Source organism: Chiroxiphia lanceolata, chromosome 16 (genome assembly GCF_009829145.1).
Source record: "Chiroxiphia lanceolata isolate bChiLan1 chromosome 16, bChiLan1.pri, whole genome shotgun sequence".
Taxonomy (NCBI): domain Eukaryota; kingdom Metazoa; phylum Chordata; class Aves; order Passeriformes; family Pipridae; genus Chiroxiphia; species Chiroxiphia lanceolata.
In genome coordinates this window covers 11108960-11123375 of record NC_045652.1, presented here as the reverse complement: position 1 = coordinate 11123375, position 14416 = coordinate 11108960, and the positions used below count along the sequence as shown (strand labels likewise).

The window sequence follows — 14416 nt, the reverse complement described above, 5'->3', positions numbered from 1 at the left end:
TTATTTGAAAGCTTCATGGCTCACAGAAAAGTAAACAAATTCATTACATTATTTTTAAAAGAAGATTAACTGTAGTGTGTCGTCTGTTGGACAGCTGCTGTAGTAATCTTTTACAAACACTTTATAAATGACCACCCTCAGTGTTTTCCAGGGCTTTGTGTGGCTGGACTGTTATTTTAGTAAGAACCAGGGTGGCTTTTCAAATGAAAACGTTGTTTCCTGTATAACAATTTAATTCTACCTTCACCCTAAATATTATTTTATTCTCAGCATGAACTATAAAATGCCTTCTATACAAATGCAACATATGTTGCTTTTTTTTGCATGTGTTTGCGATGAATGCTGGCTTTTCAACAAAAGTAGCTAAAAAGTGTTTTGGACGAAAAAAAGCAAATCCTCTTTACTTCCATTTATTCTGATTTTTGCTTTCTTGCCCTTTCTTTGGTCTGTGAAAGCACAAATCTGGAAAGATGAGTCAGAGTAAACTTACATGGTAGGTGAATTGACTCTGAACAAATGTTTAGACCCCAGCAGGTGTCTTTGGCAAATAAAGATGTGTTCAGGTATTGTCTTGTTTAACATCCTTTGGTTGAATGTCAGTGAGAATAACCTTATTTAGCTCTTTGGATGGAATTGTGTTTGAAAGCACTCAACTAACACAAATTGATATAACATTAAGGATTTGTGAGTTTATAATGTGCTTTTAACCAATCTTGCCATAAAGCAGTTGATCTTGTGCATTCAGGTTTCAGTTATGGGTTCCTCAAATAGATGAGGAGGGAGCAGAGAGAGGGAGGAAGAGCATTTCTTTCTCACTCAGTTGGCCTCCATGGGTATCCCAGGCTCTAGCAGAGAGTACCTCTTTCAGACATATAGGAATCCCTGGAGTCAATCTCATCTTGCTATGGAACAGTGTTTTATTTCTACACAGTGTAATCTCACACTGGATATGTGATAAACTCGATGTGTCTATTTAATGCTCTTCATCTGTACATGAAATATTTATTTTCATTTGGGATAAGCTGATGCATATATTTATGGCAATATGGTTTTAGATGTGAATAATTAATTGTCTGTCTACAAACCTAAAGAAACGCCAACCTTTGTGAGATACTTGTCTGTATGTGTTTGTTGAAGATTGTGCCCATGTTCCCTCAAGATTGCTAAAGTTTCTCCTAGTGGTGTTGGATGAAGATGGTAGTTGTCACATATTCTCCCTTGGCATAATCGAGATGAAGCCTCTGTATGGCAGACAGAGGTTTTCTCAGTCCATGGAAGTGTGTGGTTACACAAAAAGCAGAAACTGAGAATCTCAGGGAAACCCTGCTGCTCCCACTGAAATGTGTCTGTGCTAAAAAAAAAATCCAAACCCTCCTTCCACTGTGAAACAGCCTCTGCTGTTTACATGCCCCCCTCAAGTTTGAGTGTGGGAGAACAAACAGCACAGGAAGTTTTAGGTATGATGTTTAAATACATAGCTAGAGGTGCTCAGGTACCTGAAGGTGCTCAGAACAGCATCATTATCTACAGAGGGCAGTTGGACAGATCTCTGCAAGTGCAGCATTTGCAGTTCTGTGAATTGGGCAGAGCAGAGAGGCAGTGGAAGTACAGTGAACAGTAAAAACATGAATCCTGAAGCTTGTTTTTTGAATATTACCTGTGCCCTTTATTTGAATTTATGCACATTTCGTTCACTTCCGTATGGAAATATAAACACTTTATTTAAATGTCGATTATTTCAGGCAACAAAAGAAGAGGAAGAACTTATTGCAGAGGAAGAGCAAGAACTTACTCCAGAGGAAAAGAGGAAACTGGAAAGAAAATTAAAAAAAGAGCGCAAGAAGAAGGAGAAACAGCTGATGAGGGAAGCTGGAATCTCCATTAAAAAGGCGGCGCCCCCGAAGCCATCGGGGTCTGAGCGGGCTCTGGCCTATTTAACCAGGTAGGAGCAGTAAAACCTCTGCAGGTGCTCCCTGCAGAGGGAATCTGTAAACCAGTAATCCAGAACAAGCTGCACCAAGTAATAGCACATTAAAGGAAATTGCTGCAGTTCAGTACTAAGTTAATGTTTCATCTCAGTTGCCACCCTGGAGGACAGTTGATCATTTCTGTCACAGGAGCAACAGAGAGAAGTGAAGGATGGTGCAAACATTTTACAGAAAGGCAGCTCCTGTCCTGAAGATATTGTAGTTGCTCTATGAATATCATGGGGTTAGCTGCACTTGGAGAGATGAAAGGCAGATTGCAGAAAAGATTGCAGAGAGAAAATGAGTTTTGTTTCTTGAGCGTGCTGTTCCAAGCAAAGGAGTTCCAGTTGTTCTCTTTATGTAAGCAAATTCCATGGAATGGTTAAGCATTATGGAGTCTGAATTAAACCACCTGCATGGTGTTTGGATATTTGTAAACTAAGATGGGATTATGCCACTATTTTAAGGTTAAATAGTGTACAATGCCTGATTTTTGCATACCAAAGTGTACTGCAAGTATGGTGGCTGATTTCACATTGGAGGCAATTGCTTTATCTAGTTAGCACACTTATTTAGAAGTCTTAAAATTCCAGCACAAAGCAAAGTCTATGGTTAAACTAAAGAACTACAGGGAAGCATTCAGAGTACCCCACAGACAGTAAGAGGCCATGTATAAACAGGATGATAGTGTTTATTTTTTTCCAAACTGCAGAATACACCCTGTCTGTAAGACCTCCAGAAAGCTGGCATCTTACAAATAGTGGGTTACCACGTGGAGTAATTCTAGGGTTGCATCTCTGGCCGTGCTCAAAACTGAAGCATCCAGACTGTCTGAATTGTTACTTACCACTCACAGTGGGGAGGGAGGAAATTAATTGCATTCCAGGCAGAGGGACATGTGCATTTTTGTTACATAACCCTCAGCACGCAGCGATAGCAAAATGACAATAATATTTTTGATCTGGAAAACAGCTGGAGCAGTTCACCACTGTTTTGAACTGCAAATGGATTGACAGATCGCTTTGAACCATCTGCTCAGCCTGTACTCTGGTATGTGTGCTCTGGTAAGTGGTGGATCTCTAAATAATGGATTTCAGGTTTGGAAAGCAAAGGAACGAGCTGTGGGTTTTTGCTTGTTATTGTACTGTTATCTGTATGGATTTTTATCTTGTTAGGTGAGAGATGAAATTGTATTTGAACTAATATTTGAACCAATTTGATTCTGGAGTTTCACTTAACCTGTACTAAATTACCTTTAAATACAATACCTGCTCTGTCAATGGTCTTATAATACAGAGTCTATGGACTGTCTGTACAGTAGTAGGTTGTGAGGGATTCTTTCATCAACAGACAATTTGAATTTTGGGGACTTAACAGGGATAGTCATAAGATGCTGAACTGCCAAGCAAACATAACCAGAGTCACTGTTCTAGCCCCAAATACAGCAGGACCATCTTGCACCATTGTAAGTTATAGAAAAACAGCTTAATCCTTTTACATCTCAGACTTCTTTTCAACCCAGTAAGACTGCAAAAAGAAACAACTGGATTTAAAGGAATCACAGAAGTATTATATTAGCTGAGGAAGGGGAACAAAAATCCAGTTTCTGGAAGTCCCTTGCAAACCCTCCAGCCACACCAGTGGGTCAAGGATTTTAGTCTATGTGCTTTTGCAGGGCTTCAAGCATGAACAATATGTGTGAGGATAAGTAAATCTTATAGATACAAGAGATTAATATAATTGGAAGTAAACAAAAGGGTGCTGTGGATTTGTGTTTTGCCCCACCTACAATAAAAGGCTTACATGACATAAGGGTTGGTAAGTGGAGTGACATCTTAACTCCTTAATGACGTATAAAGCTCCTGTAGGACAGGTGGAACTTGAAGTACCATGTGATGACTGAAACTGTCATTTTTATTGATTGAGGGACTCTTTGCAGTGTGAGAGCACAGCTGTATGAGGCACGAGGTGACTTTCACAAAGCCGTGCCTCGTGCTGTTGGTTGACAGGAGTTAGTGAAGGAGAGCATTGATGAGAGGGAGTAAGGAACACAGTGTGCAGGGGAGCAGGACTGCTCATCACATCCTGCCCTTCCTGATGCTTTCAGAGCAGCCCTGCAGCAGTGGAGCCAGGTTCCAAGTGATGCAATGCTGGACTCAGGCACGTGGGGCACGTTGGCAGCACCGCCAGTGTGTGCTCCTGCTGCTGGGGGTCTGTGCTGCTGGGCACAGTGTGCTACAAGCTGAGCTCTCCGGTTTCTTTATTTGAGTCTGAAAACAAATGGTCCTTGATGTTTTCCAGTCTCCAGAGGAATCAAATTATAATTTTATTGGAGGGCCATCCTAGCAATTGAGAGAAGCTTTTTTCACCATGCACATGGCACGGCCACATGTGACAGCAGCTGATGCCAACTCGCAAACTGCAGCCCTCAGGTACTAAACCTGAGGTGCTGAAGGGTTTCCCCTGTGAGGTGGTGACATTCATAGCCCAGGCTTTTGAGCTGCTTGCCCAGTTAACGGGACCAGGACGAGCATAGCCAAGTTTTGCACTCCTGATGGAGGAGAAACAACCAAATGACTTCTGGCTTTTTTCCTCTCTCACTTTCTGTTGGCCTGGGAGAAAAGGAATGGGGAAAGAAAAGAAGTCTTTACTTCAGCAATTTTTGTCTCACCTTTTCCCTCGGTGAGATAATCTCAGGTGGTTCCCAAGGCAGTTCTGTTCAAGGAGCAGTCAGAATGTCTGTGGAAACAGAGGAAAGTTACTGCCATCAGACTCCCCAGCTTGGTGAGGGAGCAGACAGGAATAGTAATAGAGCTGGAGATATATAGAAGATTAAAAATAGGGAGCTGAAGCAGAAAGGTTATAAAACTCTGGAAAGGAAAAAAAGAGAATGTGAAATAATGAAAAAAAACAGAGTGGTACTGAGCAGAAGCGAAAAATAACTTGTAAAATTACTGCAGAGGAATAGGGAAAAGCAGGAGTGAGGAAGTGTTAGTGGTTGAATAAACTGCTGAAATCTCTTCCTTTTAATGATGACATGCCTTGTTTCTTTATGATGGCAAGTGATGATTCAGATTTAAAGCCAAGATTAGAATGTCTCATTACTGTGATTCTTGGAAAATCTTGAAAAATTCATCCTTTTCTGAGCATTAAGCAACTTCAAGTGAAAAGATGTTGCAATTCATGGGAATGGTAATTAGATTTAATTATAACCTAACTGACCTTCTGTGGTGTTAAAATGTTGGCAGAACTTGTTTGTCTTGGCAAGCCACTCTCTCGTAGAAGCTGCTGTTCTTGTGTTTGGCTTACAAAGTTCATTGCTGTATGGATCTGCACATATGGTTTTCTCCATCACCCATCAAAGGAGCAGACAGAGATCTGAAAAGATCTCACTGAAAGTATGTGGAATTACAAGATTGATATCATCTGAAGTAGAAGTAATAGATAATATCGTTATCTGGATATTGCTGTGAATTATCCAAGCCTTTCAATACTATTTAAAATATTAAAATTTTTAATGTGTTCAAATTTTAAAAAATAAGGTGTTGGAGTACATGTTTTTAATGATTTGTATTAGAGTAGTAATATATGTCACCAGAATGTTTCCCAAGGCTTTTTGCTTTTCTTTATAGATCTTACTGTCCTCATCCTTGAATTTAAATTTAGGTGAGATCCAGAGATCCCTTTAAAGAAAAAAAGATGCTTTCAGAACGATACAAACCAAGGGCACGTCACAGAGACACGAAAGTGCGAGGCAGCCAGAATTCCCCGTGGCGTGGGGAAATCTTCTGACTCTGCAGAACCCAAGGTGGTTTTTGCTGAGCGTGGTGGCAGCTCTGCTGACAGCCCTGGACAACCCTGGGCGGCTGTTTATCTGCTGGGTTTGCAGAATGGAAACAGATCCCAGTCCTCCACCCAACTTTATTGGAAACAGTGCCAAGCACGGGAGATTCGAAAGCTGAAACGTTGTTCTTCCTTTCGAAGAATACGGAAGTCTGAGGGGTGTTGCTGGAAGCATTTATTTTGATACTTTGGTGTTTTTAAATATACATCATGTGTTATATAGATACATAAATAGAACTAGCACCTAGAAAGTATATCAGGTTTCTCCTCCTGCTGGAGCAGAGGCCATGTGGAGAAGGGCATTGAGAGGTAGCTTAGTGCTCGCTCAGAGTTCACATCTAAGGAGGTTTCTGATTTTTCAAGGAACCAAGAGAGGCTTGTCTTGGGCTGTAAAGTGGACAGCAACATTTGAGATTTGTGGCCAAACAGCTGAGATGACAGTGGCCCTTCAGGAAATCACAAACCAATCATCCTACCCCGTTTGGGGCAGGGGACTCCATTGGCAGAACTTCTGTGCAAACACAACCACGCTCATTAATGTTGAAAACCAGCTTCTAATTTTAAGTGCTTCAAGTGGGCTTTTGTCAGATTTCATTTGCTTTGTTGATCCATGACATTTTGAAGCTGTTTTTCTTCTCACAGGTTAAGTACTTTTTTAGCCATGGTTAGTGATGTTCGATTTTGAACTTATTTAAGACATTCTTTTTGCTGCTGGCCTAAATCTTTATTAATTTCAAACTTGGCACTGGTGTTGATGTTTTGCCATTAATGGCTTAAGCTTTTAGATATTAAGGGTAACTGATGCACTAGAAATCTAAACATACACAGTTTTTATTTCCTCCCTCCAGAGACCAGCTCCTTGGGTTGGGTAGCAACTAACATTAGCATTTAGTGTCATTTTTCCTTCCTCCACCCTCCAGGTCGGAGATTGAGTTTCCTTCCTGACAGGGAGGTGCAGCATATATATAAGCTCATCAGTTATCTTGAATTTCATAAAATATTGGAGAACTGCTCAGGTGATGAATCTCAATTAGCCAGTAACAAAAGTAGTATGTGAACTTAAGAGAAACTGTTGTAATTAGACATGGCAGCATTCCTAAATTCCCTTCAACAGTTGGGACTTTAAGGTGTCGTGAAAGAGCAGCTTTTCCTCAAAGATTAGGGGAATAGTGATGGAGGATAGTTTTGCTTTAATAATCAAAGGACTATTTTTTAAATGTTCTGGGGCAAACATTAACTATGGATGTAATTAATCTATTAATACATGCTTTTAATCATTTTGTCATATTCATTAGTTCCATAAGAAGCCTCATGACTTTGACTCCAGGGAGTCAAATACAGGATAAATTTGCATTTGGTGTTGTTCTGTGGCGTTTTATATGAACTTGGGCAGGCACTTGCTGCTATCTGATTTCAAAGGCTTGCACTTTTCCTAATACTCTAGAGATCAATGAATTTGTTTTAGCACTTCTCCAACTTTCTATATTGCTTGACTTTTAATTTCTACTAGGGCCTGACCTTCCTCTAAGTGGGATTCCTCTCCTTGATCTTAGTCAGTGTCAGTGTGTCTGTAAAACTGCAAGTTTTACATTTGATATTAATAGTTGGGCAAATCTTCAGTTTAAAGGCAGCCACTGTCTCTATTTGTGGCAAAGGAGTCTTGTCTTATTGAGTTACCTTCTCATTATCCTGCACTCCCCTGTGTAACTTCAGTTACATTCACTGGCATCTGCTGAAGCCACCCCGGTTTGTTTGCAGTTCCCTGGCAGCCCTGCCATTACTCAGAAGCTCTACAAATCTCTCTGTTGCAATGCCCACACCTTTCCTATTTTAGGGTGCTGGTATGCTGGCAGTTATTCTTGTGGGTGTAAGTGGAGGGGGCATATTCACTCCACAGATTTGGTGCTGCTTAGGGCTATTCTGTAAAGGTGCTCAAGCACATTATCTTCTGCACAAGGCAAAGCTTGCTGTTAGGGTATGTGAGAAATTGTTCTACTGTGTTGGACCTGTTATTGAGCAACGTTTTCCAAATCACTTTTTTGCCCCACATTTGGTAAGTAACTTCTCCCATCCTGGTGTTTACTTCCTTCTTGTGGCTGTGTCAGGTTTCTCAGTCTCACTGCCCATTCAGTGAAGCAGTACATCCCTGATCCTTCATCTGTTACTGCTCCTTCCAGACCCTGATGTGCTGTGGTGCTCTTCTTTGAACTCCTGTGTCTGTGATCCTTCTGGAAATGCAACACCTGGAAACAAATGTGCTGTTTTGCTGGAGCCTTCTTCCAGCTTCACGCAGAAGGGGCTGAGAGTCTTCAATTCCTTCCTGCTCCTTGTCACTCTGGTCTTGCTTTATGAGCAGCAACATTGGATTCATCTTTGGGCTATCTTTGAGTTGAGATTTCACATTGAATTTGCTGAACACTTTTCTCTTTTTTTTTTTCTCCCCCCAAACTGTTGCTCAGTTTTGTGTGACAGTGTGGGCGTGAACATGTCAACTACAGCCATAATACATTTTTCACTGACTGTCAAAGGGACAGAGCTTCTCATCCTGCTTCAGTGTGGGTGCAGCAGGTCAGACACACTCCTGTTTCAGAGTTGGCTTTATGATGCCCATTTCCAAGTGTCAGTGTTCTCGTTATCATCTGATTGTTCAAACTGTACCTTTAGGATTCTGTGACTTCATGTTATACTCTGGGTAGCAACACCATGCAGCTTTTGCCTGTTTAATGAAGGTATCTGGTAACAGCCTGAGTTGATGATTTTCAGTCCCTGTGATAGAGTCATTGACTTCTGGATCCACTTTCCTGTACCTTGATGGCAGGCGATAAGCAGAACCGTGTTGGAGCCATGCCAGTGTTTTTCTAACCCCCACATGACATCCACAGGATGTCAGATTGTGCAGGAATTGCTTTTAAACTGTTATTAACTTCTTGCTGGGTTAGCTGCTTTTTATGGTTCTAATACGATTTCAGTGCTCTGCAAGAAGCACATGGACATCTTACCCTTAATTTAGTGAGCTCATGCACATTACTGTTCCCCACATATATCTCTTCTCTTTTTGCACTTTATAAATATTACAGCTATCCATAGTCAGTGCTCCAGGCTTTGCCTGATGAAGATCCACTAAGAAAAGGAAGGCAACAGTTTTGGTCTGCTGCTTTTCCATGTGAGTCCAGCTTTGCCATGTAGATGGTTGAAGAGATGCCTGCACAGGCACTGAACAGAGGCAGGTGCCTGTGCAGGAGTGCTCGGATCTTGAAGCTGAATAACCAGGTTAACTCCCAGATGATCCTGAATTAAGAAGTCTGGGCTCTGCAAATGAGCTCAGACACTGCATGGAGCTGATTTATGTTACACCACTTCCAGAGCCAGAGTGGGCACCGAGGCTTCTTTAGCTGTTGCTGAAGATAAACTTGTCAGTTCAAGCTAATGCTGACAAATCATAGTATTATTTACTACATAATTCTAAAAACAGCAACCAAAAGTAAGAACCAAAAAAAAACCCCAACTTTAAGTGGCTCAGAGCCAATCTTAGCTATTTTTGCCAAGAATTTCTGGGAAGAAAACAAACTTTAGGAATATATTCTGGGTATCCGTAATACTATCCTGGAAATGCTCCAGATGGACAGAATTACTTTGTAAAATAATTTCAGTCTAATAATTTCGAGGAAGTCCTCTCCATAGTGGTGGATCATGTTGTGAAGATCCATATGGGTGCTTAGAAATATTTTTTGATGTATTTTGCCATTTCCACCTTGCTGGATAAGCAGCTCTGGTTTCTAGAGACAAAACACGTGATTGCTTTGAAGATTCTGAAATGTTGGGTTCTAAGACTTTTAAGCATAATTACACATGGAAGTTCTTAGATGTTGCAGATATTTATTTCTGTGGTATTTTCAACTCAGTCAGAAGTAGGAAGTTTTAGAAACATCAAGGATTGCATGATTTTCCAACCAAATTAGTAAATGCTTATGATGCAACTCATTCAACTTTGGAAAAGCAGCTGGACTAACACAACCTTCCCTGAACCAAACTCTTATGGTTTAGCTATTAATATTATTCTGGATAAACTCCTTTCTATAGTACCTTTCTCACCCCTTTGCCTAGCACTGATATGTGGCTTGAGAGGAGGAAGCAAGGGAAGCTCAGGTCCATGGTAAATATTTCTCAGTCAGAGTCAGTAACTGTTCCATCTTTCTGAATCTGCTCATTGTCCTGTTTAGTTTATGCAGAGGAAAGACATTTCTTCTTGTAATTTCCATAACCATAAATGGTCACTAAATTTAACAAAAAACAAAAAATAGATTAGGAAACTCTAATCCTGCTTTATGGCTCCAAATCAAATTATTTGTCTTTCTAAATCTTTAAACTAATTTTATGGAAGGTCACAAGTACACCTCTCAAAGCATATTTCAGTGAAAGCTGCAGAGTGATTTACTTTGAAACCTTCTGCCTCTTTGCATTTCTACCATTTTTTCAGTGTGAAACAAAGCTGTCAAAATATTTACTTGGGCATTTTGTTCAAACATTCTCATATGGAAATACTGTATTTAATAACATCATTAACATGAATTCAGAAATCCTTCCATCTGACATCTGTCATTTACAGGATCAGCTGAAAAGTACCTTATTGACTAACCAGCCTCATCTTTAAATGGGTTTTGATATGTTGGAGGTTTTTAAACATACTGTCTCTATCTTCTCCCCACTGTAGTAATGATAATTTGCTTTTCCATTTTGCCTTCTCTGGTAGCATATCACAACTGTATTTTGACAAAATAAATGAAAAATATTTTGACACTAATTTATTTACTCTCGTTCTGGCAGCTTTTGAGAAATTGTTATATTACCCCATTTTTCAGATGGATAATTAAACACTGATGAAGTTTGTGACTCACCAAAGTCCTTGTACTATGCAAAGGTCTCCTTTCAGGCAAGTGACACGAGAGAAACTAGACACAACTTTCTTCTCATCTGAGCACAGGCTCTGTTTTCTTTGGCCCTGTACCAGAGTCTGCTTCCAACAGAGCTGCAGGATTTTTGTCAATTCCTGATTTTGAAAGGGGAGTTTGCATGGATTTTGTTCTGTAGTGGTGTCTCAAGACATTTCTAAATGCCACCAGTCTCTGGGTGGGCGTGCAATGTATGGATTATTATTCCAAACCCTTCTGTAGCTATCTTGGGAGAGGCTTCTGTCTTCCATGGTTGGGGTCTCCTGGCAGTTGTGGTCCTTCATAGTATGGCTGCAGGTGACCAGAGCAGCTTTATTCCACTTCACTACTGCTGATAAAACTAGGAACGAAAATTCCCAAGTTCGCCAGCTGGAGGTTGCAGACAGCACTTTCATTCTCAGCCACATATATAAGATTTTCCTCCTGCATATGGTCTTGTATCAGATAAGGTTGGTGGCACTGAAAATGACTCATTCCCACGTGCCTGAGGAGGCTTCCTGTGCATTCTTGGTGAATTGATTTTTTTCCCCGTTTAGTTTGCTTTTGTTTAGTAATAATTTGATCAATAGGATGGTTAAACTTCTCATAATTTTTCACATATATGTTGTCAAAACTGTTAGTTATATTAGCAGCAATTAACTGTAAAGTGATCTGTCAGATGGGGATAAATAGATTACACGTGTTAAATCCATAAATATTGAGGCAAACATAATTAAGGTGTCTTTGCCTGATTCTTTCCTGTAAAATAACATCTTTATTTCCAAACCTGGTTAAGAAAATTTAATGTCTTCTTTCTTAATGACTCATTTCCAGTAAAAGAAAATTTAGTATAAATGAATTTTCTTAACAGTTTATTAAATGTAGCCATTAGATATTTATCGTTGAGGTCCAACTTTCATCTTTCCATAGTATTATACAAAAGAGATTGCATCTAATTGAATAATTAAGCAGCTTTAATATATTATTTCATCTGAAATTACTTTTAGAAACCTTGTGAGATATATTAGGGAGATTCAGGAGTCTTTAAAAACAGGCCAGTCTGCTCCAGGACTGTATCCTGAAGTTAAGTAGATGTTTTCAATCCTCACTGAAGTGCTCAAAACCTCACACAAGTTTGACCCTTCCCGTTTGTCTTGGGGCATATTTGTGCACTGTTCGGGTCAAATCAAACCAGAATAATTAAAATAACTCATTTCACATGTAAGTATTACAACAAACTACCTCTTGATATTTTTTAACTAAAAGCATATTTCAGGGATTATTTACTTTGCTGTGATAAAATGTCATTTGCAGTGAGGTTGTGTTGAAGGGAGGCACAGCTTTTCCTCCCAGCCTTCTGAAGTCTGCTCTCCCCTGGCTCTCCGGACTCCTTGCTTCAATCCTGGCTCCAAGCCCAGGCATCCCATCCCTAACCCCCCTTCTGGCTTTGAGAAAAGGCATTTTGTACTCACCCATCTCCTTCCATTCAGACCGTGTTCTTGACATGGCAGAAATGCAAAAGGAAGGCTTTATGTTTTCTCTCTGTCATAAAATTTCGATCGAGGAGAATTAACACCACTGCTCACTTCCTCAAACACATTCAAACTATTCATCTAATGCCCAAAGATTTGTAGTAGTGGCGAGGAGTTTTGTAGCTCTAGGGAATCATTTAGTCTAGCCAGCCAAAGCCAAAATTAAAATTTAAAATGCAGTTGGCAATGATTATTAATCAACTAGCTCCAGGGAGCTGTCAAGGCTTCCTAACCGGAGTTAGAATAACAAGAAGTATTTTTGAAATAATAAAACTAGATCCTTAATAAAACTTGTCTCTTCCTTCACGCATTCATTAATATGATGATGCCGAAAAAGGTATCAGGAATTAGGTTTATATGAATGAAATTGAAATGGAATGAAAGCCGTCTGCAGGAAGCACTAATTTCTTTAAGCATAGATTACTTAAAATCTTAGTAGTACAACACGTGTCACAGGGTATTAGAAGAGGGGAATCTGATACTGTCCTGAACACCATTGTGCAGTATCAGATTTTATTATGCATTGACAGATACTGAATATCTCAGCTAAATTAAAAAAAAAGTGAGTGGGCTGTCAACTGCTGTACACTTTGAGGTTGATCTTGATATTGATATTGGCCCTTTTTAGAACTCTTCTGCAAAAGGAAGTGTAAATCAGCCTGTAAGGTTACAACTTGGGAGATTCAAATGGCATGGGGTCTGCAGCAGTGTCTCCATCTGCCTCTGCCATACTTCCTAATGAATGCAGCCGTGGGATGTCCAAACTGGGATGTAAAAAATTACAAGGATGGTTGACATGTCCTTTTTTTTTTTTTTTTAAACTTCTATATACGTTCTTGCCGTTGGTCCAGAATAACCCCAAATGTGTAACTTCTCAGAGGCACTGTAAAAGCCATCTGTGTGATGGGTTATTTGAAGAGGGCTGTGTGGGGTTTCCTGTAACAGAGATGAGCTTTGTCTAATTAGCCAGCAATACAAATACTTGGATTTCATATTAAAAAAAAATTATATTTTTCTTTGAGGTGCTGGGGGGGGGGGGAGAAGAACCTTTAAAAGTTTTTGAAGGTGATTTAAAATTTAAAAAGTAATGAAAATGAGCTACTCAGCTTGAGTCTGTGCCTTGGCAGGAGTGTTCTGCACCACAGTTGGATGTTATGTGGTGTAACGGTAAAGGAGAAGAGAATTGACCCTATTTGTTTTTTCTGGGTCTGGTAGCATATCCCTCATCTGATCTTCAGAAAGCATTTATATAACTGGATTGTTGCCAACTTTTGAAAATGATTTTACATGCAGCTGGCTTCTTACATGATTTTTATACAGACTGTGGGGCCCTCTTTATCTCCTCGTACCCCCCAGGATGTTCTCCATGGGAGGGAGGCATAACAGTTGTTTTCATTTTCCCTTTCCCTTATTTCTGGTCCAGACATCGTTGTGACCAGAATTAAGTGCAAGAAAAGATGGACATCTGGAGAGGAGATGGGACTTCAGCACAGCTTTGAGATAGCACTTGGTTGTATATTCCTTGCAGGAGCAGAACAGATTGGCTGTGAAGGGCTCAAATTCTATTTTTTATTCTTCTGTGATAATTCAACTCCTGCTTTGTGTTCTTTTTATGAAGGTATGTAAAATAAAAAGCACATTTAGCTTAATAATAAAGTAATGGTAGCTGTGGGCTTTCAAGCCTACTGCTGACCTTTTTGTTATTATTGAAAACAGCAGAAAGTGCTGAGCATATTATTAGTGCTATATATATTCTAGTATACAGTGCTGTATATTTTCCAATATCTATTCTAATATATTTTTTTTCTAATATATATTCTAATATATAGTGCTACATCTTTTCTAATCAAAATGCAGTTTTGCTGCAGACAGGCTAATGCAGGTACCAGCAGCTAAATAACTGTATTAGGAAAATAATTTTTAAAGCATCTGTGAAGGTTTTTTTCCTGGTGGAATGCTGTTGGCATTTGCAGGTGGGTTGGTGTCTGTGAGAAGCTGAATCACAGTAAGATTCCCTACGTGTGCTGTAGCAGATGCAAGAGACAGGAGCTCCACTCACGACCTGCTGTATGATTTTGGGGCATTGTTACAATTTTCTGGGTCAACTTTTCTTTCCACTTATCATCTGTCTCATCTGTTTATACTT

The 14416-nt window shown here is 39.8% G+C and overlaps 1 protein-coding gene across 1 annotated transcript in view; it reads left to right on the top strand.

The window, feature by feature from the left end:
• C16H7orf50 (chromosome 16 C7orf50 homolog) overlaps positions 1-14416 on the top strand; it is a 31089-nt gene that overhangs the window by 5369 nt on the left and 11304 nt on the right. The window contains exon 4 of the mRNA XM_032704326.1: positions 1743-1942. Coding sequence (XP_032560217.1) covers positions 1743-1942 — 200 coding nt within the window. The remainder of the gene's footprint in view (positions 1-1742; positions 1943-14416) is intronic.